General features: G+C 40.9%; 1 protein-coding gene across 4 annotated transcripts in view; it reads right to left on the reverse strand.

Annotated features, from left to right (window-relative positions):
• Window positions 1-2077: 2077 nt before the first annotated feature.
• LOC145341744 (small glutamine-rich tetratricopeptide repeat-containing protein beta-like) overlaps window positions 2078-26326 on the reverse strand; it is a 48212-nt gene continuing 23963 nt past the window's right edge. For 3 of the 4 annotated variants that reach the window (XM_080186635.1, XM_080186625.1, XM_080186646.1), the window contains 8 exons: window positions 17172-17271; window positions 15674-15778; window positions 15104-15242; window positions 12298-12360; window positions 11352-11389; window positions 11180-11263; window positions 3355-3475; window positions 2078-2711 (listed from right to left, as the gene is read on the reverse strand). In XM_080186635.1, coding sequence (XP_080042761.1) covers window positions 3364-3475; window positions 11180-11263; window positions 11352-11389; window positions 12298-12360; window positions 15104-15242; window positions 15674-15778; window positions 17172-17271 — 641 coding nt within the window. In that variant the 3' untranslated portion in view covers window positions 2078-2711; window positions 3355-3363. Of the gene's footprint in view, window positions 2712-3354; window positions 3476-10482; window positions 10584-11179; window positions 11264-11351; window positions 11390-12297; window positions 12361-15103; window positions 15243-15673; window positions 15779-17171; window positions 17272-26326 lie in introns of those variants that run through there. The other variant, XR_013886449.1, reaches the window with a different exon arrangement.

The raw sequence follows: 26326 nt of genomic DNA on the forward strand, positions 1-26326 counted from the left end.
TACAGTAATCAATTGATTTACATGAAACACAACTGGCTCATTTAAAATGTTAGTGCCACAGTGCATGTTTCAATTAATTACTGTCATCTAGGAACTTTTGAGCATTGGAAGAATGGGACGTTCAACAGTGCTATGTAGAAGATTAAAGGCAGTAACCAAAGGTAAGCTGCAACCACAACTGAAATATTTAGAATGTAATGTCTAACTAGGCACTATATAACAGTTTACACAGATGGAAGTTAAACATATTACGCCATAGGTTTCATGTCTGATTAAACAGTTATTTTAAATTTGGTATAGCTGTATCATTCCTAGTCAATCAAGTAGAAGACATGGAATGGTACAGGAATATGTAATTTAAACTCCATTTATGATTGTTAAAGCTGGGGTAATATTCAAACAGATGTCAAATATATTGTTTAGGATTCAGGTTCTGCAGAATTTTAAAGTTATATAATTAGACATCAATCCTTAACACATTTGATATGCTTTGGATAGGCTTTTGATTTTATGGTGCAAGGGAGAAATAGTTACCAGTTAACATTAAACTGATTACTCCGTAAATATTGCAACAGTAAGATAAAAAACAAAATAGGTTACTGAACTAATGTTCAAACTTGGCCCATGTTGATCACTTTAACTAAAGGAAGCAGACAGTCATTACACTTTTATTAGCAAATATTTTAAACCATGAAGACAAATCTAAATTATATGTTTATTTTAAGGACTGTTTGGTGCAAATCTTGCTCTATGGATAAATTTGTATTCTTTTCGAGGGGCATCAGACAGTTGCCTGAAAAAGAGTAATCAGCAGCTGACAGGAAATTGCGATTAGATGATGTGGTTCAGGAAGGAAAACACCAATAAAATCTTGATGGGACAAATTAAGTTTCTATTCTGCAGCATTTCATGATTCTGAATCTCTTAATTCACTTATTAGAAACACAATCTTAAATTAGACAATTAGTAAAAGGGTAATAAAAGAAGCAAGGCCAAATAGGGACACAAAGTCAGAGGGTCATGTGTATTTTGCAACTGTCTCTACTGAGCAGGATGACGCTGGGGTAAAAGCAAATTACTGCAGATGCTGGAATTCACAACAGAAAATGTTGTAAAATCTCAGCAGATATGACAACATCTATGGGGAGGGAACAGAGCTATCGTTTCAAATCTGGATGACTCTTGACTCTGTTCTCCCTTTATTGATGCCCTCAGACCTATTGAGAATTTACAGCATTTTCTGATACTGCTGGGATCACGATGAAAGAGATATTGGACGATGCTGCTGAATTGCCAACTGTTCTTGGTGGTGGAGGTGAAGGGCCATAGGGGCAGTCGCCGTGGTAACTAATTAGTTGCCTGATTCCAGCAAAATGTGGCTGGGGGACCTGCAAAAGGCTGAAGCAAGGTCATTCTAGTTTTCCGGCTCACCATTAGCACTCATGCCACAATAACTTTGTTCCTTCAACAGTCGCTTGGACAAAAGTGGATTAATTAAAGAAAACCAGCAGGATTTGTTGAAGGCAAATTGTGTTTAATTAATATGATTGAGTTTTTGATGAGATAACAAGGTTGATGATGACAATTTGATGGATGTGATGTGCATGGACTGCCGAAAGGTATTTGATAAAGAGCCACATAAATGGTTTTAACTTTATTAACAAGCCAATAGAATAAAAGGGACAGTGGCAGCATCAATATGAAGTTGGCTGATTGACAGGAAACATAGCAATGATGAAAGGTTGTTTTTCAGACTAAAGAGTGGTATACAATGATTTTTCCAGGAATATAAGTACCAATACTTTTCCTTATATATTAATGACCTAAACTTGGTGTATAGGATACCATTTTGAAACTTACATATGATACAAAACTTGGAAGTATTGTGAACTGTGAGGAGGTTAGTGACAGACTTCAAGAGGACATAGGCTGATGGATTTACTGGACAAATGGCAGATGAAATTTAATGCAGAAAAGTGCAAAGTGAAACATTTTGGTAGGAGGAATGAGGAAGGGCAATGTAAATAAAGAGTACAATTCCTAAGTGGGGGGGGGGGGGGTGCAGAAGCAGAGGAAGATTAATGTTAACATAGTCAATGGCACGATACTACAGAACTCTAGGACTATAATAAACACTTTAGCTCATCTCAGTGTCATCCAGAATACTATTTCATAGAATGCCCAAGATGCATAAACAATTGCAGGTGTCTCCCCTACATTGCGAATTCACAATAAAGTAAAAATTGGCTGAAGTAACTAATATCCTTAATTTTAATGATTTCAGTGGCTGATTTTCATAGTTTGGCAATATATTGTCCAATTACAATTTTGCAAGTGTCACATTTCAATGAGCGCAGTGCTAATCTGTTACTGTAACAATTCACATTTGTACAGCAATATCAACCTAAGCCTATGGACTAGATGTTCATATTTAAGGTGACAGAACTGCAAATTAATTCCTTAATATTCATTACTCTATACATACTTTAGAAACAAGTTTAATTATCTGCAAATATATCACATCCAAACTGTAGAATGAATGATACAATTCTCTCGCAAATGGTAAACATTCTCAAATCTTCTTAAATGGTTTGATAACTATGAATTATAGCCAGATCCCACATCTGTTTTGAGCAAACTGTGGCATCCTGAATCAATGGATACTTGCTTTTGACATCCAGCATTATTGGGATCTCCGACATATATATTCCCTGTTTGAGCAAAAAAAGTCAATATGAAAGTGAATTTACGATGCAACTTTGATATTTAAACTTTTTCATATCACTGACTAAACATATGTACTTTTTTATTCATTTGTAGGATTGTGCATCACTGGATGGGCCATTTGTTGCCCATCCCTAAATGCCCTTGAATTGAGCGGATTATTCAGCCATTTCAAAGAGTAATTAAAAGTCAACCGCTTTTAAATTTTGTTTAAAGTTTAATTATTAGTGTCACAAGTAGGCTTACATTAACACTGCAATGAAGTTACTGTGAAAATCCCACATTGCTGTGGAAGTCACATATGAAGCTCGAATGAAGAATCAGTCAGACTTGAAACATTAGCTCTATTTTCTATTTACATATTTAAGGTGACAGAACTGCAAATTTATTCCTTAATATTCATTACTCTATACATACTTTAGAAACAAGTTTAATTATCTGCAAATATATTACATCCAAACTGTAAAATGAATGATACAATTCTCTCGCAAACGGTCAGAGCTGCTGAGATTTTCCAGCATTTTCTCTTTGTTAAACACTTCTTATCCATGTGATGACATTTCACCAGAGTTTTATTTTCAACTTGAGGATTGCATGGATGTTAACTTGGGATCAATAAAGAAAGTTTACCGCTGCTTATCATGAGTGATCTTCATTGCTGCCACTGAATGAGCGGGTTCGGATCTGGTTCCTTAATTGTTCTATCAGTTCTGGGTTCTCCTCCTGCATCTGCTGTGCAAACTGCTGCCCTCTATGCAAAAGATGATAAACAGGGAAGTAAGCAGAACTATAAACTATCTCTAATGCAATATAAATAGCACCAATGGTCCACATAGTTGGAGAAGTGTGCAGGTGAAACTCCCATTCTGGTTGTGGTAAAGATAACCAAGAAAAACCCAATTGTAAGCATAATGTTTTTGTACATATGTAGCTTGTTTCCAGAAAACTTCTGCTGACAGGATTGTACAATGGTGTTACTAACAAAATAAAAATATAAACTAGTACTCAAGGAAGATGTAGATGCTTCTGAGCTTTTCTTAGAAATAGTCCTCGATTTTAGTCAGGCTGAGATGAAATTAGGAAAGATGGTTGATACATCATATACAACATTTCTTAATCATAAAATATATAAAGTGTGCAAAGATCTAAAGAGAAAATCATGTTTGTGGAAAAAAAGAGGAAAAACTGAAATGTTTTTTTCCAAGTCCCTGAAGAGAGAGACATTTGTATTGCATCATTCAAAGATATTTCTTTACCAAAACTACGTCTCATTTGCAAACACATTGCAAAATTATTTTGAGCATTTCAGATCATTGATTTATTGTGGTCAGATGCAAAAAAGGAGAAGCTTTTAAATCCCTTAACACTCTTTGAAGAAGAGTTACTCTTCATGATGAATAGAACGAGATTTTTTTTCCCATTTCAAGAGTTTTTACTATTGCTGCAACACAGTTAAATTAGAACATTTTGCTCTGAACTGCTTGGCTCTGTATTCAAGTAGTATTCCATTTCTAATGTAGATTCTCTGTGTTGATGAAATAAAAAATAACTTCAATGGAAACCTTGTAATAAAAATCATACTAACCAATTATCAGTCAGGCCTGCAATGTGGCTCATTTACGCTTGCTGGAAGCTACCTATATTCATACTCAGAGACTGATCCTCTGCAGGAATGTGCCCAGCCACTGCACCTTTTTTCAATTAAACAAAAGCATGGCGAGATAATAGTTCCTGTGCCTTCTTCATGGCAATGTTTCGACAAATCACCATTGACTTGTCAACTAATCAGTAAAGTTATTTGTTAGTTACAAGTAAGACTTAGATTAACATTGCAATAAAGTTACTGTGAAATGTCCCTAGTTGCCACAGTCTGGCACCTGTTTGGGTCAATGCACCTAACCAGCACATCTTTCAGAATATGGGAGGAAACCAGAGCACCCGGAGGAAACCCACACAGACACAGGGAGAACATGCAAACTCCACACAGACAGTGACCCAAGCTGGGAATTGAACCCAGTTCCCTGGTGCTGTGAAGCAACAGTGCTAACTACTGTGCCACTCCTTTTCATACAGTGTAAATTGTTGCTCCTTTTGAAATTTAGGATTCTTGCCTCTCCTGATGAGTGCAAGACAAAACATTACAATGGCATGTCTTCTTTTCAGCAATAAACCTTGTTATCTTAGTTTTAAGAAAAATAAGATTTTGGTCATAACATATCATTTAATAATTTAAATTTCTGCTTTATTTTTATAACCTTCATTTCGGAAGACAGATGATTAACAGAATTTTCAGATGTTTTAACCTTATTTTCTGCAGGTTTTGCTTTTATAGCTTTCCTGTTTTAATATGTAAATTGAGAAATCAAATTTGTGGGCTAATGTTTACACTGCAGGATACTAAGTTTACAAAAGACTGAAAGATAATGCAAGGCAAATCAAAATAGTAGGTGACAGAAATCTTTACAAAAATGAACACTATATTTGGAAAGAAAATAAAGAATTGTTAAGAGTTTGGGAAGGAACAAATTGAAGTACAAAACTGCACAATGAGTCTTAATAAAAAACCAAGGTGTGGATGAAGGAAGTACATGAGCACTGACCATAGTAACATAGAGAAATACACAGAGCATAGGTTTGTTTTTGAGAAAATGAGGGGGAAAAAAGATTAAGATTAGAACTGACATTCTTGCATCCTTTTGAAAAGAGCAGTTTTTATTTTCATGGAGTGCAAATGTGGTTGGCAAGGGCAGCATCTGTTGCCCATCCCTAATTGCCTTTGAAGTGTTGGTGAAGTGCATCTGATGTAGGTACACATGCAATGCTATTAGGGAGGGTGTTCCAGGTTTTTGAACCAGAGACAGAAGGATTGGCACTATAGTTCCAAGGCAGGACGGTATGTAGCTTGGAGGGGAATCTGCAGGAGGTGACACTTCCCATGTGTCTGCACCCCTTGACTTTTAGGTGCTAAATGAGTTATAAGTTCTGCAAGAGGAGTCTCGGCAATTTGTTACAATGCATCTTGTAAACAGTACACACTATTGCCATTGCGTGTGTTAGTGGTGGAACAAATTAATGTTTGAGGTAGTGGAGATGAGTGCCGATCAAGCAAGCTGCTTTTTCCTGGATGGTGTTAAATTTCTTGAGTGCTGTTGGAGCTGCATTCGCCCAGATTAATGGAGAGTATTCCATCACACTCCTGACTTGTGCCTTGCAGATGGTGAACAGGTTTTGGTAAGTCAGAAATGGAGTTTCGTGCTGCAAAATTCTCAGCCTCTGACCTGTTCTTTCTAATCACACGGCTGGACCAGTTAACTTTCTGGTCGATGGTGATCGCCAGGATGTTTAAGATCGTGATTCAGCAACGTTAATGCCATTGAATGTCACGGGCAGATGGTTAGATTTTCTCTTGTTGGAGTTGGTCTTTGCCTGGCACTTGTGTGATGGAAATTGTGCCTGGCACTTGTGTAGCAAAAATATCTCTTATTGGTCCAAGTCTGAATCTTGCCTCTGTCTCATTGCATGCAGGCATGATCGCTTCAAAATCTGGGACCAATAAATGATTCTGAACAATTTCAGTGAACAGGTCCATTTCTGACCTCATATTAGAGAGGTTACAGATGAAGCAGTTGAAAGATGGTTGAGTCTAGGATAATACCTTGATGAAGTCCTGAGTAATGTCCTGGGGTTGAGATAACTGGTCTTCTTACAGTATAAAATCTATCACATTTTTCCCTCTTTATTTCTGTTGAAGTCAGACAGACTTGAAACATGAACTATTTCTTGCTCCACAGATGCTGCCAGACCTGCTGAGGTTATCCAGCATTTTCTATTTTATTCTAGGTTTCCAGCATTGCACTATTTACTTTTATTCCTTTGTGCCATGTATGACTCCCAGCAACTAGAGTTTTCCTCCAGATTCTAATTGCTGTCAATTTTTGCTAGGGCTCCTTGATGTCAAGTAACCGTCACCTCTGAAATTTAGCTGTTCTGTCCACGTTTGTACCAAGCCTATAATGAGGCCTGGAGCTGAGTAGTCCTGCCTTCGACATGTGAGAAGAGTACTGAAGTATTTGTTGAGCTACCTGGAAAGTGGCTATTGAGAGTAGAATAAATCTATGGCATGAAAGAGTAAAGCTTCTCAAAGGCATTTTAGTTATGGGGAGCTCTACTTGAAGCCGTGGGAAACAGCAAGGCCAAGAAGGGCGAAAAATGGAGAACTGAGGTTGTTTCATTGAAGAGATGATGTAGCTGTTAAACTTAAGATATGAAAAAATAGTCACAAATGGTTAATGTGCACCAAATTTTTTTTTGTTTAATAATGGAAAAGCACATTGGGTGCCTATGTAGAATGCACTACAAATTCACTTTTGATCATGGGATGTGGACACTGTTGGCAGGGCAACATTTATTGTTCATCCACAATTACTCTTGGGAAGATAGTGACAAGTAGCCTATTTGAACTGCTGGAGTCTTTATGGTGAATGTACTTTCATAGTCATTAGGGAGGGAGTTCTAAGATTTTGACCCTATAACAAAGAAGGAACATTGAAACAAGTCCAAATCAGGATGATATGTGATTGGGTGGGAACCTCCAGGAAGTGGTAGAGGTTACAGGTTTGGAAAGTGTTGCTGAAGATGTCTTGCTGATGCAGTGCAATTTGTAAATGGTACACAATTTAACGTTGTGCTGGTGGTGGATGGTTGCCAGCCAGGTGGACTGCTTTGTGGTGGATTGTGTTGAGCTCCTTCGAAGTTTTTTCAACTGCATTCGTCCAAGCAAGTGAAGAGCATTCAATCACATTCCTGCTTTGTGCCTTACAGATGGTGAAATTGAGACAATATATTCTCAACAGGAAATTCAGCCTCTGAACTCTACTTTTAGTTGCATTAATTATGCAGTTAGACTATTTTATTTTCTTTCATGGGATTTGAGTGTCGCTGGCAAGACTATCATTTGTTACGCATCCCTAATTGTTCTTGAGCTGAGTAGCTTGCTAGGCCATTTCAGAGGGCCATTAAGAGTCATTCATAGAACATAGAACATTACAGCACCGTACAGGCCCTTCGGCCGTCAATGTTGTGTCAAGCTATGTCCAATCCCAAGATCAAGCTATCCCACTCCCTATAATTCTGGAGTGCTCTATATGCCTATCTAATAACTGCTTGAAAGTTCCTAAAGTGTCCGACTCCACTATCACAGCAGGTGGTCTATTCCACACCCCAACCACTCTCTGAGTGAAGAATCTACCTCGGACATCCCTCCTATATCTCCCACCATGAATCTTATAGTTATGCCCCCTAGTAACTGCTACATCCCTTGCGGGTCTGGAGTCACATGGAGGCCAGACCTGGTAAGGATGCAGATTTCCTTCCCGTAAAAACCAAAGGGGGCCATTTGACCCAACTTGTCCATTGTGGAAGTTAAAAAGTTCAGACTGAAGTTTCATAGTTTGGAAGTTAAATTGTGCACAAGTTAAAAGTGTGCAAATTAAAAAATTCATGCTTTCTCTGTACAGCAGTGGAAAATGTTTATCAGCTTACTGACCTTCAAAAAGATTCAATCTCTGCAATTTCTTCACAGGCCCCCATAACATTTTCCTTTTTTGACCTTCATCGGAGGGTGAAGAAGACCAGACTTTTTCCATAACAAATACCAAAGGCAAGATATGAGGATATGCTATGCAAATGAAGAATTAGCAGAAGTCAACTTTTTATTGAATGAGAAAGGGTGAAAGGCCGGGATTTAATTGGCAAATATATAAGTCAATGAAAGATGTGAAAAATCTAATGTTCCTGATTTGCTGTAATTGGCTATAACTGCTGAGTTGTTTCTCTGTAACGTCAGAACTACTCTGGTCAATCCGATTTGACTGTGGAGAGTTCTCCTTGTGCACAAGTAATTAAAGACTTGCATTGGATGCATGGTGTCCAGCGCTGTTTGTGAAAGGAGTTGACTGAGCGCCTCGAGAGAACTCTTTACACATGACCCAAAGACACCCAGGTGCCCTTCCTAATCTTATTGTCCTTTACATGGCCCATAACCCTGCAACTTACATTGTTTGATTTGATTTAATATTGTCACATATTTGTATACAGTGAAAAATATTGTTGCTCATTAAACAGATAAAACATACTGTACATAGGGAAGAAAAGGAGAGAGTGCAGATTGTAGTATTACAGTCATTGCTAGGCTGTGGAGAAAAATCAACTTAATGTGAGGTAGGATCATTCAGAAGTCTGATGGCAGCAGGGAGGAAGCTGTTTTTGAGATGACTGGTACGTGACCTCAGACTTTTGTATCTTTTTCCCGATGCAAGAAAGTGGAAGAGAGTATGTCTGGTGTATGTGGGGTCCTTGATTATGCTGGCTGCTTTGCTGAGGTAGTGGGTAGTGTGGACAGTGTCAATGGATGGGAGACTGGTTGGCATGCTGGACTGGGCTTCATTCACAATCATTTGTAGTCATTATTGCAGTCTTGGACAGAGCAGGAGCCATACCAAGCTGTGATACAACCAGAAAGAATGCTTTCTATGGTGCATCTGTAGAAATTGGTGAGATTTGTAGCAGACATGCCAAATTTCCTTAGTGTTCTGAAAAAGTAATGGCATTGGTGGGCTTTGTTAACTGTCGGGTCAGCATGGAGGGGCCAGGACAGATTGGTGATCTGGACACCTAGAAACCTGAAGCTCTCAACCATTTCCACTTCTTTTCAATTGATGTAGACAGGGATACATCCTCCACTATGCTTCCTGAAGTCGTTAACTATCTCCTTTGTTTTGTTAATATTGAGGTAGAGATTATTGTCATCAATTAAAATGGTGGAGTTTAGTATATGAGTGTAAAAGACTGAAGCTTTTGTAATCCGTCTCTGCCTCCTTGTGAAATCTCTCACATCAATGAAGCCAGCCTTCTGTATCTTCTTCAACATGACTTTTTTGCTCTCCTTGGGCATGTCTAATTCTAATGGCTGTGATTTCAGTTCTGCTTTCTGGATGTTTTGTTTTCTCATTTCTTACTATCCTGGAATCTTGTCCATTGAAGGTGGAATGTCCATATCTGGCATTACCTTTTCAGCAACCTGTGTTATTGTGCAAGAAGTTCCAAGAACAAGGAAGCAAGGAAAAAGAGTGGAAACTGAGAAATTTCAGCAAGAACACCTTAAGCTCCTTCTGTCGGTGTTAATGCCCTATAACGCCCAGTTTCTTCAATATTCCTCTTTCTCAGATATTTATCCTCTTCACAATCATATTAAATACTTGTCTTAACGGCCACATATGGTGAATAATCTCAAGGTCTAACATCCCTCAGTCTAAGAACCTTCCTCTTCCTTTCCCCCTTGGATATTCCACATTTTGGGCTGCTTCTCTCACTGTGTTGCTCCCGCTCTATGTTGATGTTGCTTGTGGGTCTACAAACAGTGACAGTGCTCATCTCCCAATATTCCAACTCCCAAGTCCCCCTACCTTCCATTTCTCCTTTGCTCCCTGTGATCCCAATTGCCAGTCTCCCTCATTCCCCAAGCTCTCATCCCTCCCTAGTCTGTTTCTATCTCTTCCTGCCTCTGAATTCAGAGGCCCAAATTTCAGACTTCCACCTCAAATGCCAAGACCAGCCCATGTTAACTTCACCACTGGGATATTATACGGCAAAACAACCCTAGACATGGAGTATTTTTTTCTGCTGCCATGGACACCTGAGTAATGAGACCTGCAATCCACTAATATCATTTTATTTTACCGGTTTCCGCTTTACACTTACCTCCAAGCCTGTGTTTTCAGTTATAAATGGATTTGATGTGTTGAAGGCTGTCCATTGTTCATAATTTGCGAATGTCCTTGGTTTCAAGATGCAGCTTGTATCTATTATAATGTAAGTTATTTGGGATTGTCAGTAAGTGTTTGTATTTTGCAGGTGTATCTTTTTGGGAGGGGTGTCTGTTCATTCAGGTTTAATATAGTAATATTTTCCAGAAATTTCTTCGTACTGACGTTGCAGGAAACACACAGGTAAATGTGCCCAGTTATCTGATTTGTGACAAATTATTCAACATCAAATAAAAATCTGAGAAGTGTCTGTATCAGTGCAATTTAAAACCATTTCAAGAGATTCAGAACTCATTAGGCTGGCAGTCGTTGGTGAAGTGTTACTGGTTGCATTGTTTAGATAGGACAGATCAGGTCTGTATGTATCAATCTTATACAAGTAAGCTATTTAAAAAATAATAAATTTGAATGCAACTAATTAACTAATTTCATTCAATCTCAGGTTTCTTGACTTCACAAATTGCTTGATCTATACTTCAGTAGTTGGAGCTGCTAGATTAAAATACTATTTGTAATACCCAGTAATGAATCCTCAGCAATTACTAAAATGAAAATTCAAATTCTGTATCACAGTTCTGGGAAAAAAATTTACTGAATTATACGCAATTAAAGATTACAAGATAGATACTTACGCTTGAATAAGGCTGCCCATGTCTGTTAGACCTCCTACGCCTGCTGCTGGACCACTAATCGCATTAGACATCATCCCTGACATTCTGTGCACAATACAAACATAGAAAAACGTTCAGTAAAAAAAGGCTTTTCTTTAGCATATTAATAAAAGTGAAAAATATGACAACTTACAGTTGTTGTAACTGGGGGTTTTGCATCAAACTTGCAGCCTAGAAAAAAGGATAGTAAAATAAAGAGCAATTTTCAAGTATTTTTTAGAATGCACAATAAATTTGATTTTTTTTCATCCAGGCAAGTGGAAAGTACACCATTATTCTCTTCCTTTCTTGTGTATCGGAAATGGTGAACAGGCAATTAGGAAAATTTCTTTTGCCTGTTTGCGGACATTTTTGTCTTCTCTATTCTTTAGAAAAGTGTCTTAGTTTGTTTGGTCTCTGCTCATAACTAAACTCTCTAATGCCTGGTATCATCTAAGTGAACCTCTCCTGTACCTCTCCGAGGCCTTGATATTCTTCCTAGAAGACAGCACCCAAGTGGACACCATATTCTAACTGCAGTCTACCTAGTAGTTTATCAGCATAACACTATATTCACTTTTCCCTCATATGTTTATCTGACTTCCCTTTAAATGAATCTATACTATTCATCTCAACTATTCACTGTGATAGGAAGTTCCACATTCTCACCACCCTGAAATAAATAAATTTCTGCTCAATATTGTGTATCAGTTCTGAAATCATTCAATTTGTGGGAATGTTTGCTACCTCTTAGCTGTGGTGTGTTTAAAATTACAAAATTGGCAGATTGGGGATCTGCATTTTGTGGCACCATGCTAGGCTGATGCTATGTTCTGGGTTGTTTTGGTCATCTTTGGCCAAACATCTTTGGCCCAACATCCACTTTGTCTGCAAAGCTCCTTGGGACCTCCTCAAAATTACAGATGATCAGTGCTTGTTGTTAACCATGTGAAGAGAAATAAAAGTCAACCCCTCCCTCTTATTTTTCCTTCACTAACCAAGTAAATCTTCTAAGCCACTTAATGTCATCATATGAAACAGATCCACAACTAATGTTTTGTGTAGGTTTGTTTTAGAACACTGACTTTAATCACACTTACCATGCTTACAAAACTTGGGTTATTCAGTAAACTTGCCAAATCAAATCCCAAACCAGCTCCTGTCTGCAGATATAGAAATCAGTTCAAATCCAGTCCTTATAATTAACCATTATAAATTTAACACACTCGTGATCAAATCTAAACAACATCAAAAGTAGAAAAATAGGTCAGTAAATGGTTTGAGGAACATTTGGCCTCTATAGTATAATTAATCTTAAACTGAGTATTAGCAACCGTAATAGCCTATATAATCTCTCATTACTGTACAGTATCTGGCATTGCTTTGATGATTACAAGCAACATGCGCATTAGCACTGTGAAGTAGTTGAGCAGTTATGTTTGCTCAGGTTAGCTGCAGGTTTTGCTTTGGAATACTTATTACAATTATGAGATTTATAAGATTTTATGTTTTTGTATTGTGTCTTCAATTTGCGGTAAAATGAAGGAGTCATGTGACCTATTCTTACAGGGGAACCGGTTGAAAGGGCTGTTGAAGATTAAAGCAAGGCCCAGATTCTTCGCTGAAAATAAGGTGCATGATGTTCCCACTTTGAAAATGGTATCTGTGCTTAATAGTTGAACTCCTAATCTCCAAAGTACCAGGAAGGTGTTGAAAATGTCAGGTTAGGCAGAATTATGCTTTAAATCGTTGATTTCTTAAGGATATCTAATCATCACTGGTTTGGGTGTGGGGGGTGGTGGGGGGGGGTCGGGGGTGGTGGGGGGGGGGGGGTCAGGGGTGGTGGGGGGGTGTGGTGGGGGGGTCAGGGGTGGTGGGGGGGTGTGGTGGGGGGGTCAGGGGTGGTGGGGGGGTGTGGTGGTGGGGGGGTGTGGTGGGGGGGTCAGGGGTGGTGGGGGGGTGTGGTGGGGGGGGTCGGGGGTGGGTGGGGGGTGTGGGAGGGGTGGGGGTGGGGTGGGGGTGGGGGGGGGGGTGGGGTGGGGGGAGGGTGTGGGGTGGGGTGGGTGTGGGGTGGGGGTGGGGTGGGGGTGGGGGGGGTGGGGTGGGGGGAGGGTGGGGGGTGGGTGTGGGGTGGGGTGGGTGTGGGGTGGGGTGGGGGGGGTGGGGTGGGGGGAGGGTGGGGGGTGGGTGTGGGGTGGGGTGGGGGGGGTGGGGGGGGGGGTAGGCTACTGCAAAAAATATGTGGTGTACTAGTGGTGTACCACAGGGATCTGTTTTGGGGCCACTGCTGTTTGTCATTTTTATAAATGACCTAGATGAGGGTGTAGAAGGATGGGTTAGTAAATTTGCGGATGACACTAAAGTCGGAGGAGTTGTAGATAGTGAGGATGGATGTTGCGGTTTGCAGAGGGGCATAGATAAGCTGCAGAGCTGGGCTGAGAGGTGGCAAATGGAGTTTAATGTGGAAAAGTGTGAGGTGATTCACTTTGGAAAGAGTAACAAGATTACAGAATATAGGGCTAATGGAAGGACTCTTGGTAGTGTCAACGAGCAGAGAGATCTCGGTGTACATGTGCATAGATCCATGAAAGTTGGCACCCAGGTTGATAAAGTTGTTAAGAAGCTGTACGGTGTGTTAACTTTTATTGGGAGAAGGATTGAATTTCGGAGCCGTGAGATCATGTTGCAACTGTACAAAACTCTGATGCGGCCGCACTTGGAGTATCGCGTACAGTTCTGGTCGCCGCATTATAAGTAGGATGTGGAAGCACTGGAAAGGGTGCAGAGGAGGTTTACCAGGATGTTGCCTGGTAGGGTGGGAAGGTCTTATGAGGAAAGGCTGAGGGACTTGAGGTTGTTTTCGTTAGAAGGTTAAGAGGTGACCTAATTGAAGATGATCAGAGGATTAGATAGGGTGGACAGTGAGAGCCTTTTTCCTCAGATGGTGTTGGCTAACACGAGGGGACATAGCTTTAAATTGAGGGGTGCTAATTATAGGACGGACGTCAGAGGTAGGTTCTTTACTCAGAGGGTAGTAAGGGCGTGGAATGCCCTGCCTGCAGCAGTTGTAGACTCGCCAGCTTTAAGGGCATTCAAATGGTCAGTGGATAGGCATATGGATAACATTGGAATAGTTTAGGTTAGAGGGTCGTTAGATTCGTTCCACTGGTCGGTGCAACATCGAGGGCCGAAGGGCCTGTACTGCGCTGTAATGTTCTATGTAGATGCAAAGCCCATATGTGTTATATGCACGGAAATATTAGCGAACGAGAGGACTAAGCAGGCTCACATTCATGTTAAGTAAGTGAATATAGCGTGGGTCACATGGATCAACCATTAGGTTAGAACATAGAACATAGAAAAAGTACAGCACAAACAGGGCCTGTAGCTCACAAGTTGCGCCGATCATATCCCTACCTACTAGGTTTACTTAGAACCCTCAATCCTATTAAGTCCCATGTACTCATCGAGAAGTTTCTTGAAAGACCCTATCGTATTTGCCGCCACCGCCACCACCACCTGATTCCACTCACCCGCGGAGATCATAACATACTCGAGGAGAAACACAAGAAGCAGAGATCCCCATTTCCAGAAAATAAATAATGGATATCTTATGATTTCAACATTTTTATCCATACTATATGTCCCAAATACACAATACATACTTGATTGGTAATACGTTGAAGGAGTAACTGTCTGCCCAAAATTACCTGAAAGTCATCCATAACAACCAGCTGGAGATCATCATTGAAAAATATTGTTATTTATTTTTCAAGGGGCAGGAAAACAATATGACACAAAAAACACATCTCAATGATTTGTAAAACCTAGGTGTAAAGTTTAATTTTAAAGCTGGCAAGTTACAGTGCATCACATGGACTACATCATCAGTAAAACAACACTTACTGGACTTGATGCCTCTGCAATTTTCTGTTCTGCCACTCTCAGATTTGATATGAAAGTGCCATTTTCAGGATCCAGTTCCACAGCTTTTTTGTAATAGGTGATTGCTTCTGAATGTTTATTCAAAGAAGTCAATGCCAAACTGAAAAAAATTGTAATTATTAATGATATTGGATGTGTTATTAAATTGTTGGTAGATAATTTTCTAAATTTAGTTATCTAACCAAAGAATACAAAGAAAAAGCACATAGCAAATGCAAGCAGTGATAGGTACATGATTTGTGGTCCCTGTGACCATTAACCGCAGTGAGGGTATGTTTGGACACAAAGTCCAACTGATATAATCTCTCTCTTTGTCTCAATCACCACAACCAGTTGCCAATTTTCATTGTCTAGGATCAAACATGAAGCATGTTGGTTGGATGAAGTGCTGAGGACTACTGGCACTCATGGCGTTGCATGAAAAATTATTGACCTGCAGTCACCCTTATGTAGGCAATCACATAATGAACCTTTTAAGATTTTTGCTTTTTTTATACACTTAAAATAAAATTGAAAGATATAATTACGTACCCCATCCTTCCATAAGCCTTGCTATAGTCTGGGTCAATGGTTATTGCTCTCTTGCAGTCCTCTATTGCTGCAGTGTAATTATTAAGTTTGCTCTGAGCAGCAGCTCTAAACAAGTTAGATTACAAATTTTAGCATCTGAGTTCTACGAAAAGAAAAATCAGGTTATATCATATTTCAGTGTTGGGTGTAAAAACGAAAGATTTATGTGCCAAAATGTAGTGGCCAAAGATCTAGGTTTTAGTATATTCCACCTTTAAAGAAGCTGGGCCCGATTCTCCCATCTCCATGTGCACCTTTTTTGGCCATTTCATGGGATTTGTGCATGCGTTCCCGGCACTTGCACATCTTCCACAGACGGAGAGGAGGCACAGTTGGGGCAGAACTGAAAACCGGCAGGAAAACAGGTAAATGATTTAAATCTATTTTTAATCTTACTTAAGTGTCATTATCGGGACCAATACTGAATTCTTTGGGCCCGATAGCATTTCCCACGCCGCCAAGTGTATTTCATTCCGACGGAGTTCAGAGTACTCCTGCCTCCTGAGATTTTAATGATATTCATGATTGTGACCTCTGTGTTGTGATTCGAATCTGAACTCCCACTGAAAAAACAATCACATCATTTTTCTCGCCAATTCAGCACTTCGAATTTTTTTGGGAGAATCGGGCCTATTATTGCTGAGTAATGTTTCTGAAACAGTTTGCAACATAAGATACCAGGATCACACACAACAGGTAAACATCAACAAAACTGAACCAAGCTGCTTTAGCACAGCTTTCTCATCAAATGTTTTAGTGACCAATAATTTAATGGTAAATTTCTTATTAAATAAAAAGCAAGTGATCAGACAAGATACACAATAGATCCATGTCAGTGTCAACAAGAAATGTACACCGAAATACTTGCTAAACGTCCTTTGACTGGATTTTTAGATGATAACATTAATTTTCATCTGGTAAACTGAAGGTCAAAATTATTGAATGGTACTACCTAGAATGGATGTACAATATAAACTAATTATTATACTCTGCATCACGATAGTTTATAGTGCAATTGAAATACTATACCCATTTAAGAAAGGCAAACTAACATTTTACTTAACAGGCAATATCTCATTCAACATGATAAATACATTGAATGTTGGTGCAACATAAAATATTCTTCATGCTTTATTAATCACTGTTTCAATAAAATACAATAGAGGCTGTGGCATGAATGAAAGGTTTTCACTGGAACCTTGGGGTTTCCTTGTCATTAAAACATGAGGTAGCAGTTAATCCATGTGTTTTGTGTGTAGTAAAATGGAAATGTGTTCAAAAAGGACAAATTTGCACTTTTGATATTCAAAAGCACTAGGGAAATCTTCTCTCTAGATTTGTTGAATCATAGTTTTATAATTCACTTCCTGGTGAGACATATTTGGTTTTAAACTTGAAAAATTTAACAATACTGAAACGTACAAATCAATACAAAAATGACAATGGAAATAATTCTTACCGATTACAAAAATAAACTGCACTATTTGGATCCAATTCAATCGCTTGAGTGTAAGAGTCCACAGCAGCTCTATAGTTCTCCTCTTTTATATAGTTGTTGCCTGGAATATTTAAAAAAATGAAAATTACAAAGTAAAGTAAATCATTCATATTTAAAACTTTATTCTCACACCATGAGTGTGATTTTCCTAGCCTGGGAAATACAAGTACTCATTATCCAAAGATGGCACAGTGTCAGGAAATACCAGCGGGAGGGCTGAAACAGGAATCATGACTTTGCCCGGCCATTTTTATGACATAATCAGCCTCACAACAGGAAACAACACGAGGCTGATTACAATATGGAAATAGCAATTTGTATCTCATTGATGAGCCTGGGACGATATTGTCTCGGCTTCAAACACAGAACATAGAAAAACTACAGCACAAACAGGCCCTTCTGCCCACAAGTTGCGCCAATCATATCCTTACCTACTAGGATTACCTCTAACCCTCTATCTTACTAAATCCCATGTACTCATCCAAAAGTCTCTTAAAAGACTCTATCGAATCCGTCTCCACCATCACCACCGGCAGCTGATTCCACGCACCCACCACCCTCTGAGTGAAAAACTTACCCTGACATCTCTGTACCTACTCCCCAGCACCCTAAACCTGTGTCCTCTTGTGGCAGCCATTTCAGCCCTGGGAAAAAGCCTCTGAGAATCCACTCGATCAATACCTCTCAACAACTTATACACCTCTATCAGGTCAGCTCTCATCCTTTGTCTCTCTAAGGAGAAAAGACCGAGCTCTCTCAACCTATCCTCATAAGGCATGCCACCCAATCCAGGCACCATCCTTGTAAATCTCCTCTGCATCCTTTCAATGGCTTCCACATCCTTCCTGTAATGAGGCGACCAGAACTGAGTATACTACTCTAAGTGGGGTCTGACCAGAGTCTTACACAGCTGCAGCATTAAGAAGGCATATGGTGTACTGGCCTTCATCAATTCCTCGATTGATGAAGGCCAGTACACCATACGCCTTTTTAACCACATCCTCTACCTGCGAAGCTGATTTGAGAGTCCTATGAACCCGGACCCCAAGATCCTTCTGATCTTCCACACTGCTAAGAGTCTTACCCTTAATATTCCGTCATCCCATTTGACCTGCCAAAATGAACCACCACACATTAATCCAGGTTGAAGTCCATTTGCCACTTCTCCGCCCAGTCTTGTATCCTATCTATGTCTCGTTGCAACTTCTGACATCCCTCCAAACTATCCACAACATCTCCAACCTTTGTGTCATTGGCAAACTTACCAACTCATCCCTCCACTTCCTCATCCAGGTGATTTATAAAAATCACAAAGAGCAAGGGTCCCAGAACAGATCGCTGGGGCACTCCACTGGTGACCAACCTCCATGCAGACAAAGACTCATCTACAATCACTCTTTGCCCTCTGTGGGCAAGCCAGTTCTGGATCCACAAAGCAATGTCCCCTTGGATCCCATGCCCCCTCTCTTTCTCAATAAGCCTTCCATGGGGGACCTTATTAAACAGCTTGCTGAAGTCCGTATAAACCACATCTACTGCTCTTCCTTCATCAATGGTTGCCAATGTTTCAGATCCCGCCAGAGGAGGTTACCACCAGTGGGGATTAAACCTAGTCCCCAGCAATGGGGACCAGGGTAATCACTTTGCTAGTGGGGACAAAGGCCATTGAGGCTCCCCAGGAGGTCGGGGGTATGGAGGATGTCCCGTGAGCAGTGCCAGCCTGGCCCCTGGCAATGTCCACTGGGCACTGGGGTAGCGCCAAGGGGGTGGGGCTTGAGGGGACAAGGCCAGACAGGGGGCGGGACCGATCGGTGGTAGTGGTTAAATTATCTGTTAAATCTGTCAAGGGGGATGCTTCTGGCTCCTGAATGAGCCCGCCAACTGTAATGTTGCACGCGAGCACGATGACCTCAGCGTGCACACACATTTTCTTGTGCAATTTCACACAATTTTATGTTGGATATGCACCTGCTTAAACAATGTGAAATTCTGGCCACAATAACACCAGTCACAAAGGGCAGATTAACAATGCCAACTTTGGATCTTAAAAACCTGAAAATCCAAGGAGAATGAAAGACTGAGGGATGCCAGGAGTTCGGAAGTTTTGAGATCCTGAGAGAAAGAATTTAGATCACTGTGCAGCCAGTCTTGATTTTATTTCCATGGGAATGTGGGGAGAATAGAGAGGATACAGGGGGTGTATTGGAGCTTCAGAGAAATTACAAATATATACTATACTCTGAACAGATTTAAAAGGAGATATAATTAAAAACTGTTTACAGTGCTGATATTCCTAACAAGATAGTTAAAATATCAGAAAAGATTTGCAATTAAGAATCAACTAATCACATTGCAAATGTTTCAAAATGCTTCACATCTAATGAAGTGTAACAATGGGGAAGTAATATTTAAGGACATTTTTGAAAATAAATCAAAGCAAAAATCATTTTTGAAAAGAAATCAAAGCAAAAATCACTTTAGAAAGCAAAACAAAATGAGTGGAAAGTTAAAATCTGCAAACATTAATTCACTTCCTTGCAGTATTGCCCACATACTGTAGATCACAACATATCAGTAGACCACTGAAGCCTTGAAAATTCCTTCTAAAAAGTGATCAATTTATATATCAAATATAAAGTGTAAACTGCTGGAGCTGTGTGTGGTCGCCATTTTCAGATGTGAAAAAAAGCACCAGTAATTCAAATTAAAATCTTTGTGACACATTTTATTACATTAATTCCACAAGGATAATTTTATCCACAATCTAAACATTTAAAAAAAATCAAATTCATTGCCTTCAGTATTGAATGCAAAGTTAATAAAATTTATTCTGACTCATTTTGACATCATTGCAAGGTTCATACTATGGATCAAATGAAGCTTTCAGTTTCAGAATCATCCCTCCACAACAAATCATCTTACTTTCCACCCACTGAATCGGATCCTCCGCATTTTTTTTTAATGACTAAATGACAATTTATACAAAAGCATCTGATGATTTGATAATGAAATCACACATCAAGCGGGGCAGCATATACATTTTAACTCATTGTAAAGGTGTTATCTCCATCCAACTGTTCAGTACAAACATGATTCTTGAACAGCTTGTTGAGGCATACCTCTAATGGTTGTTCTACAGATGTTAGACCCTCTGGTATAACTATAATTTGGGTGTTATTTATTCACACATGCCTGTTGATCTCATCAATTATATGGGATCTGAACATGGCGTTGGACACTGGGAAATTTATTCCACGTATTATCAATCCACAACTTCACTCCGTGTTCATCCATTCATTGTCACAAACATGCAGGAAAACATCTAAGAAAAACTTGATTTTAGGCATAGTTTTAGGTTTGAAAATTATCAGAGGCTTTAATTTAATTCCATTTGCCACGCTGGCTGGTGCCACTATGAATCTTGTCTTCTTATGTTTCACTAGAACTGTCTTTGCACCTTTCCTCTCTACAGTTCAGTGCTGGACATACTGAAATTCATGGGCATTTCATCCATGTTGCCAATGGGATATAATGGACACTTGTATTTTTGCCACTGTCTGATGAAGGATCATTGGAAACATAATTTTGGCATTGAGATCTTTTAGTAGTTTCTGAGCTATTTTGGTTTTGCACATTTTCATTCCATTGAGTGGCTACCCCAACCAGTGGCTGCTCTGAAATCTTTGATGGACTCAGGGTTTGATTTTGCCTACCTGAATGAATATGTACGCATTGCACTTCTGGTGACGATGTAACCATTCTGAGGATCTTCCAGGACTCATTCTGATACATGCTTTCATGACCTGGCCAGCAGCTGGTCCCTCTTCTCATGGACAATTTGGTCTTGGGTGTCTTCTACAAGAGGATTTTCTTCTTCTATTCTCACACTAGTTTTTCCACTTACACTGAATGCCTTCACTGCAGCTGAGGTATTTGTCGAGTTAGTAAATGTTCTGACTTTTAACTGGAAACTAGCTTGTTCAGTTCGCTGAGTGATCTATTTCTGTTCATCATTTGCCACACACAGTCCGCTCTGTGTGGGTTTGTCTTAAACTCCTGGGCATTGTCTTGCCAACAAAGCCCATATTGTCTATTTGATTTCATGTGCCTATTTATAAAGTAAGTAAAACATGCATCTCTGAAGTGAAAAAATGAGACTAACTCTTAATGGAGTATAGCATTTCTTTGCAGAAAAGGTCAACTTATACATCCAGTATAGGCTTAAATATGATTTTGGTGCTGATAAAACAGGGTCTCTTATATGATGGGTTAACATTTACGCTGCGATCTACAATAACTATTTTTTTATTTATGATGTCTACCTGAGCACAACAGCTTTTAATAATGTGACACTTTCTGAAGTAGTAGATACTGCAACAGAATAATCTAACTATACATAAAACATAACAACACAGAACAGTACAGCACAGTACAGGCCCTTCAGCCCTCGATGTTGTGCCCAGCTTTGTCTGAAACCAAGATCAAGCTATCCCACTCCTTATCATTCTGGTGTGCTCCATGTGCCTATCAACAACCGCTTGAAGTTCTTAAAGTGTCCAACTCCACTATCACAGCAGGCAGTCCATTCCACACCCCAACCCACTCTCTGAGTATAGAATCTATCTTGGACATCCCTTCTATATCTCTCACCATGAACCTTATAGTTATGCCCCCTAGTAACAGTTACATCCACCTGAGGAAATAGCCTCTGAACGTCCACTCTATCTAGCCCCCCATATCATCTTATAAACCTTTATTAAGCCATCTCTCATCTTCCTCCACTCTAAAGAGAAACATAAGAACATACGAAATAGGAGCAGGAGTAGGCCATCTAGCCCTTCGAGCCTGCCCCGCCATTCAATAAGATCATGGCTGATCTGTCGTGGCTCAGTTCCACTTTCCCGCCCTCTCCCCATAACCCTTAATCCCCTTGCCTATCAAAAACCTATCAACCCGCGTCTTAAATATATTTAGCGAGGCAGCCTCCACCACTTCAACAGGCAGAGAATTCCAGAGATTCACCACCCTTTGAGTGAAGAAGTTCCTCCTCAACTCCGTTCTAAACTGCCCCCCCCACTTTATCTTGAGGCTGTGCTCTCTAGTCCTACTGTCCTTTCTGAGCGGGAGGAGCCTCTCCACCTCTATCCTATCCATCCCGTTCATCATCTTATATGTCTCAATGAGATCTCCCCTCATTCTTCTAAACTCTAACGAGTACAAGCCTAGTTTATTCAGCCTCTCCTCACAGTTCAACCCCCTCAAATCCGGTATCAGCCTAGTAAACCTCCTCTGCACTCCCTCCAAGGCCAAAATATCCTTGCGTAAGTGCGGCGACCAAAACTGCACACAGTACTCCAGCTGCGGCCTCACCAGTGCCCTGTACAGTTGCAGCAAGACCTCCCTACTTTTATATTCAATCCCCCTCGCTATGAAGGCCAGCATCCCATTTGCCTTCCTGACCACCTGCTGCACCTGCAGGCTGGGTTTTTGCGACTCATGCACAAGGACCCCGAGGTCCCTCTGCACCGTTGCATGCTGCAACTTTTCGCCATGTAAGTAATAGTCCTTCCTACCATTATTCCTACCAAAGTAGGAATACACTACTCCACCAATCTTGGTGTCATCAGCAAATTTACTGACCCACCTTTCAGCACCCTCCTCCAAGTCATTGATAAAAATCACAAATAGCAGAGTACCCAGTACTGATCCCTGTGGTATGCTGCTGGTAACTGGTCTCCAGTCTGAAAATTTTCCAACCACCACCACTCTCTGTTTATTATGAGATAGCCAGTTACTTATCCAATTGGCCAAATTTCCCTCTATCTCACACCTCCTTACTTTTTTCATGAGCCTACATGGGGAACCTTATCAAATGCCTTACTAAAATCTATGTATATGACATCAACTGCTCTACCTTCATCTACACATTAGTTATCGCCTCAAAGAATTCAATCAAATTTGTGAGGCAAGGCTTACTCTTCACTAATCCATGCTATCCCAGATAGTCATTTTTCAAATGGTCACAAATCCCATCCCTCAGGACCTTTTGCATTAACTTACTGACCACTGAAGTAAGACTATTCAGCCTACAATTACCAGGGTCATTCCTATTTCCTTTCTTGAACAGAGGAACAACATTCGCCACTCTCCAGTCCTCTGGCACTATCCCCGTGATGTGGGTATGCCGGCGTTGGACTGGCGTAAACACAGTAAAAAGTCTGACAACACCAGGTTTTAGTCCAACCTATTTATTTGATAATATTCTCACTAGCTTTCGAGGGGACAGCCTCTTCGTCAGGTGCTAGTGAGAATATTATCAAATAAATAGGTTGGACTAAAACCTGGTGTTGTCAGACTTTTTACTATCCCCGTGGACAGTGAGGACCCAAAGATCAAAGCCAAAGGCCCTGCAATCTCATCCCTTGTCTCTCAAAGAATCCTAGGATATATCCCATCTGGCCCAGGGGACTTTTCAACCCTCAAGTTTTTCAAAATTGCTAATACATCTTCCCTCAGAACATCTACATCCTCCAGCCTATCAGTCTGTATCACACTCTCATTCTCAAAAACATGGCCCCTCTCCTTGGTAAACACTGAAGAAAAGTATTCATTTATCACCTTTCCTATCCCTTCTGACTCCATGCACAAGTTCTTACTACTATCCTCGACTGGCCCTAACCTCACCCTGGTCTTTCTTTTATTTCTCACACAAGAGCTTTTACTCTTGCAGTTGGGATTTTCTTTTATCCAACCTGCCAAAGACTTCTCATGCCCCCTCCTAGCTCTCGCAAGCCCTTTTTTTTAGCTCACTCCTTGCTGCCTTGTAACCCTCAAGGGACCCAACTGAACCTTGTTTTTTTCATCCTTACATACGCTTCCTTTTCCCTCTTGACAAGGCATTCAACCTCTTTTGTGAACCATGGTTCCCTTACTCGGCCATTTTCTCCCTGCCTGACAGGGACATACCTATCAAGGACACGCAGTATTTGTTCTCTGAACAAGCTCCACTTTTCATTTGTGCCTTTCCCTGACAGTTTTTGTTCCCATCTTATGCTCCCTAATTCTTGCCTAATGGCATCATATTTCTTTCCTATTTCTAACTTCAGCTCATATTACCTCAGTAGGCAGATCCCACTCAAACTGCCTTACAGCAGCCGTTAAACTATCCTTGATTAACAATGCTACTCCTCCACCCCTTTTACCACCTTCCTACTCTTACTGAAACATTTATATCCTGGAACGTCCAACAACTATTCTTATCCCTGTTCTAACCATATCTCCATAATGGCCACAACACTGTAGCTCCAAGTACCAATCCACGCTCTAGGTTCACCTACCTTATTCCAGATGCTCCTTGCATTGAAGTAGACACACTTCAACCCACCTTCCTGTCTGCTGGTACACTCCTGCGACCTTGGTATCCTCAGTACCTCATTACACTCAACACTGGCTTCCGGACTACGGCTCGTTTTCCCACCCCCCTGACAAATTAGTTAAAACCCCCCTGAAGAGCCATAGCAAATTTCCCTCCAGGATATTGGTATCCCTCTGGTTCAGGTGCAAAACCGTCCTGTTTGTACAGGTCCCACCTTCCCCAGAATGTGCTCCAATTATCCACGTAACTGAAACCCTCCCTCCTACATCATCCCTGCAGCCATGTGTTTATCTGCACTCTCTCCCTGTTCCTCACTCACTAGCATGTATGGGGTGTCAGGGAGGGGTAGTACCTTTGGTGGGGGAACATGTCACATCCTTTCAGGGTGGTTTGTCCATCTTTTGTCCCCTGCTGGCACTCAGCTCGCACCTGTGGCTCCCTGTAGCTGTTTGCATGCGACAGCGTCCACACCCTGGGCAATGGCCTCGACAAGCCAGCTAAACTAGGTGAGGGTAGCTGACAGGTCTCAACCCTTGGTGAGATAGGGAGATGTCTATCCCAGCATGTGAAGACACATCTGCGCTGAAGATGCTCGGGCCCTCTACCCGCAAGCAGCATGATTGGTTCAATGAGAATGATGAAGAAATACAGGCTCTACTTGTTGAAAAGCACCGTCTTCATCGGGCCTGTCAGAACGACCCATCTTCAGCTGCCAGGAAAAATGCTTTTACCAGTGCTCGCAGGACAATCCAAAATGAACTGCATAAAATGCAGGATGCCTGGCTGAGCATCAAGGCAGATGAAATACAGGGGTACACTGACAGATACGACTTGAAACAGTTCTATGAAGCCCTCAACACTCTCTACAGACCTCAATCTCTCGGGAGTTACCCCCTCCTAAGTACAGATGGTACAACTCTCATTACGGAGAAGGCTCAGATCCTGCAGTGATGGGCTGAACACTTTGAAGCTGTCCTCAACCAACCATCATCTATTAACGGTGAGGCAATAGACAGGATTCCCAAGGTTGATATCAACAGCGCCATGGATGACCCATCGGTAGTAGCTGAAGTCATGAAAGCTGTCAGCCAGCTATCCAGTGGCAAAGCCCCAAGGGCAGATGCCATACCTGCAGAGATCTATAAAGCTGCTGGTCCTGCACTTATTGAGAAGCTCACCGAGGTGTTCCAGTCCTTCTGGAAGCAAGGATCCATTCCTCAGGAACTTAAAGATGCTTCCATCATACACTCTACAAGAGGAAGAGTAATCGGCAAGTATGCGACAACCACCGAGGAATCTTGCTGTTCTCCATCACAGGAAAAACCCTCACAAGAGTCCTGCTAAATCATCTGGTCACTCATCTGGAGCTGGGCCTGCTTCCAGAGTCACAGTGTGGCTTCTGCAAAGGTCGTGGGATTACTGACATGATTTTTGCTGCGCGCCAACTTCAGGAGAAGTGTCAGGAGCAGAATCACGAGCTCTACACAACCTTTGTTGACCTTGTGAAAGCCTTCGACACCGTAAGCTGATAAGGCCTGTGGAGGATCATGTCAAAGTTCGGCTGCCCCCCCAAATTCATTCAGATGGTACGCCAGTTCCATGATGGCATGATGGCCAGAGTACTGGATGGCGGAGAATCCTCTGAGGCATTCTCAGTCACTAATGGCGTCAAACAGGGCTGTGTGCTCGCACCCACACTGTTCAGCATGATGTTTACTGCCATGCTGAATGATGCCTTCCA

This window comes from Carcharhinus amblyrhynchos, chromosome 1 (genome assembly GCF_965287045.1).
Source record: "Carcharhinus amblyrhynchos chromosome 1, sCarAmb.v2.hapA, whole genome shotgun sequence".
NCBI lineage: Eukaryota > Metazoa > Chordata > Chondrichthyes > Carcharhiniformes > Carcharhinidae > Carcharhinus > Carcharhinus amblyrhynchos.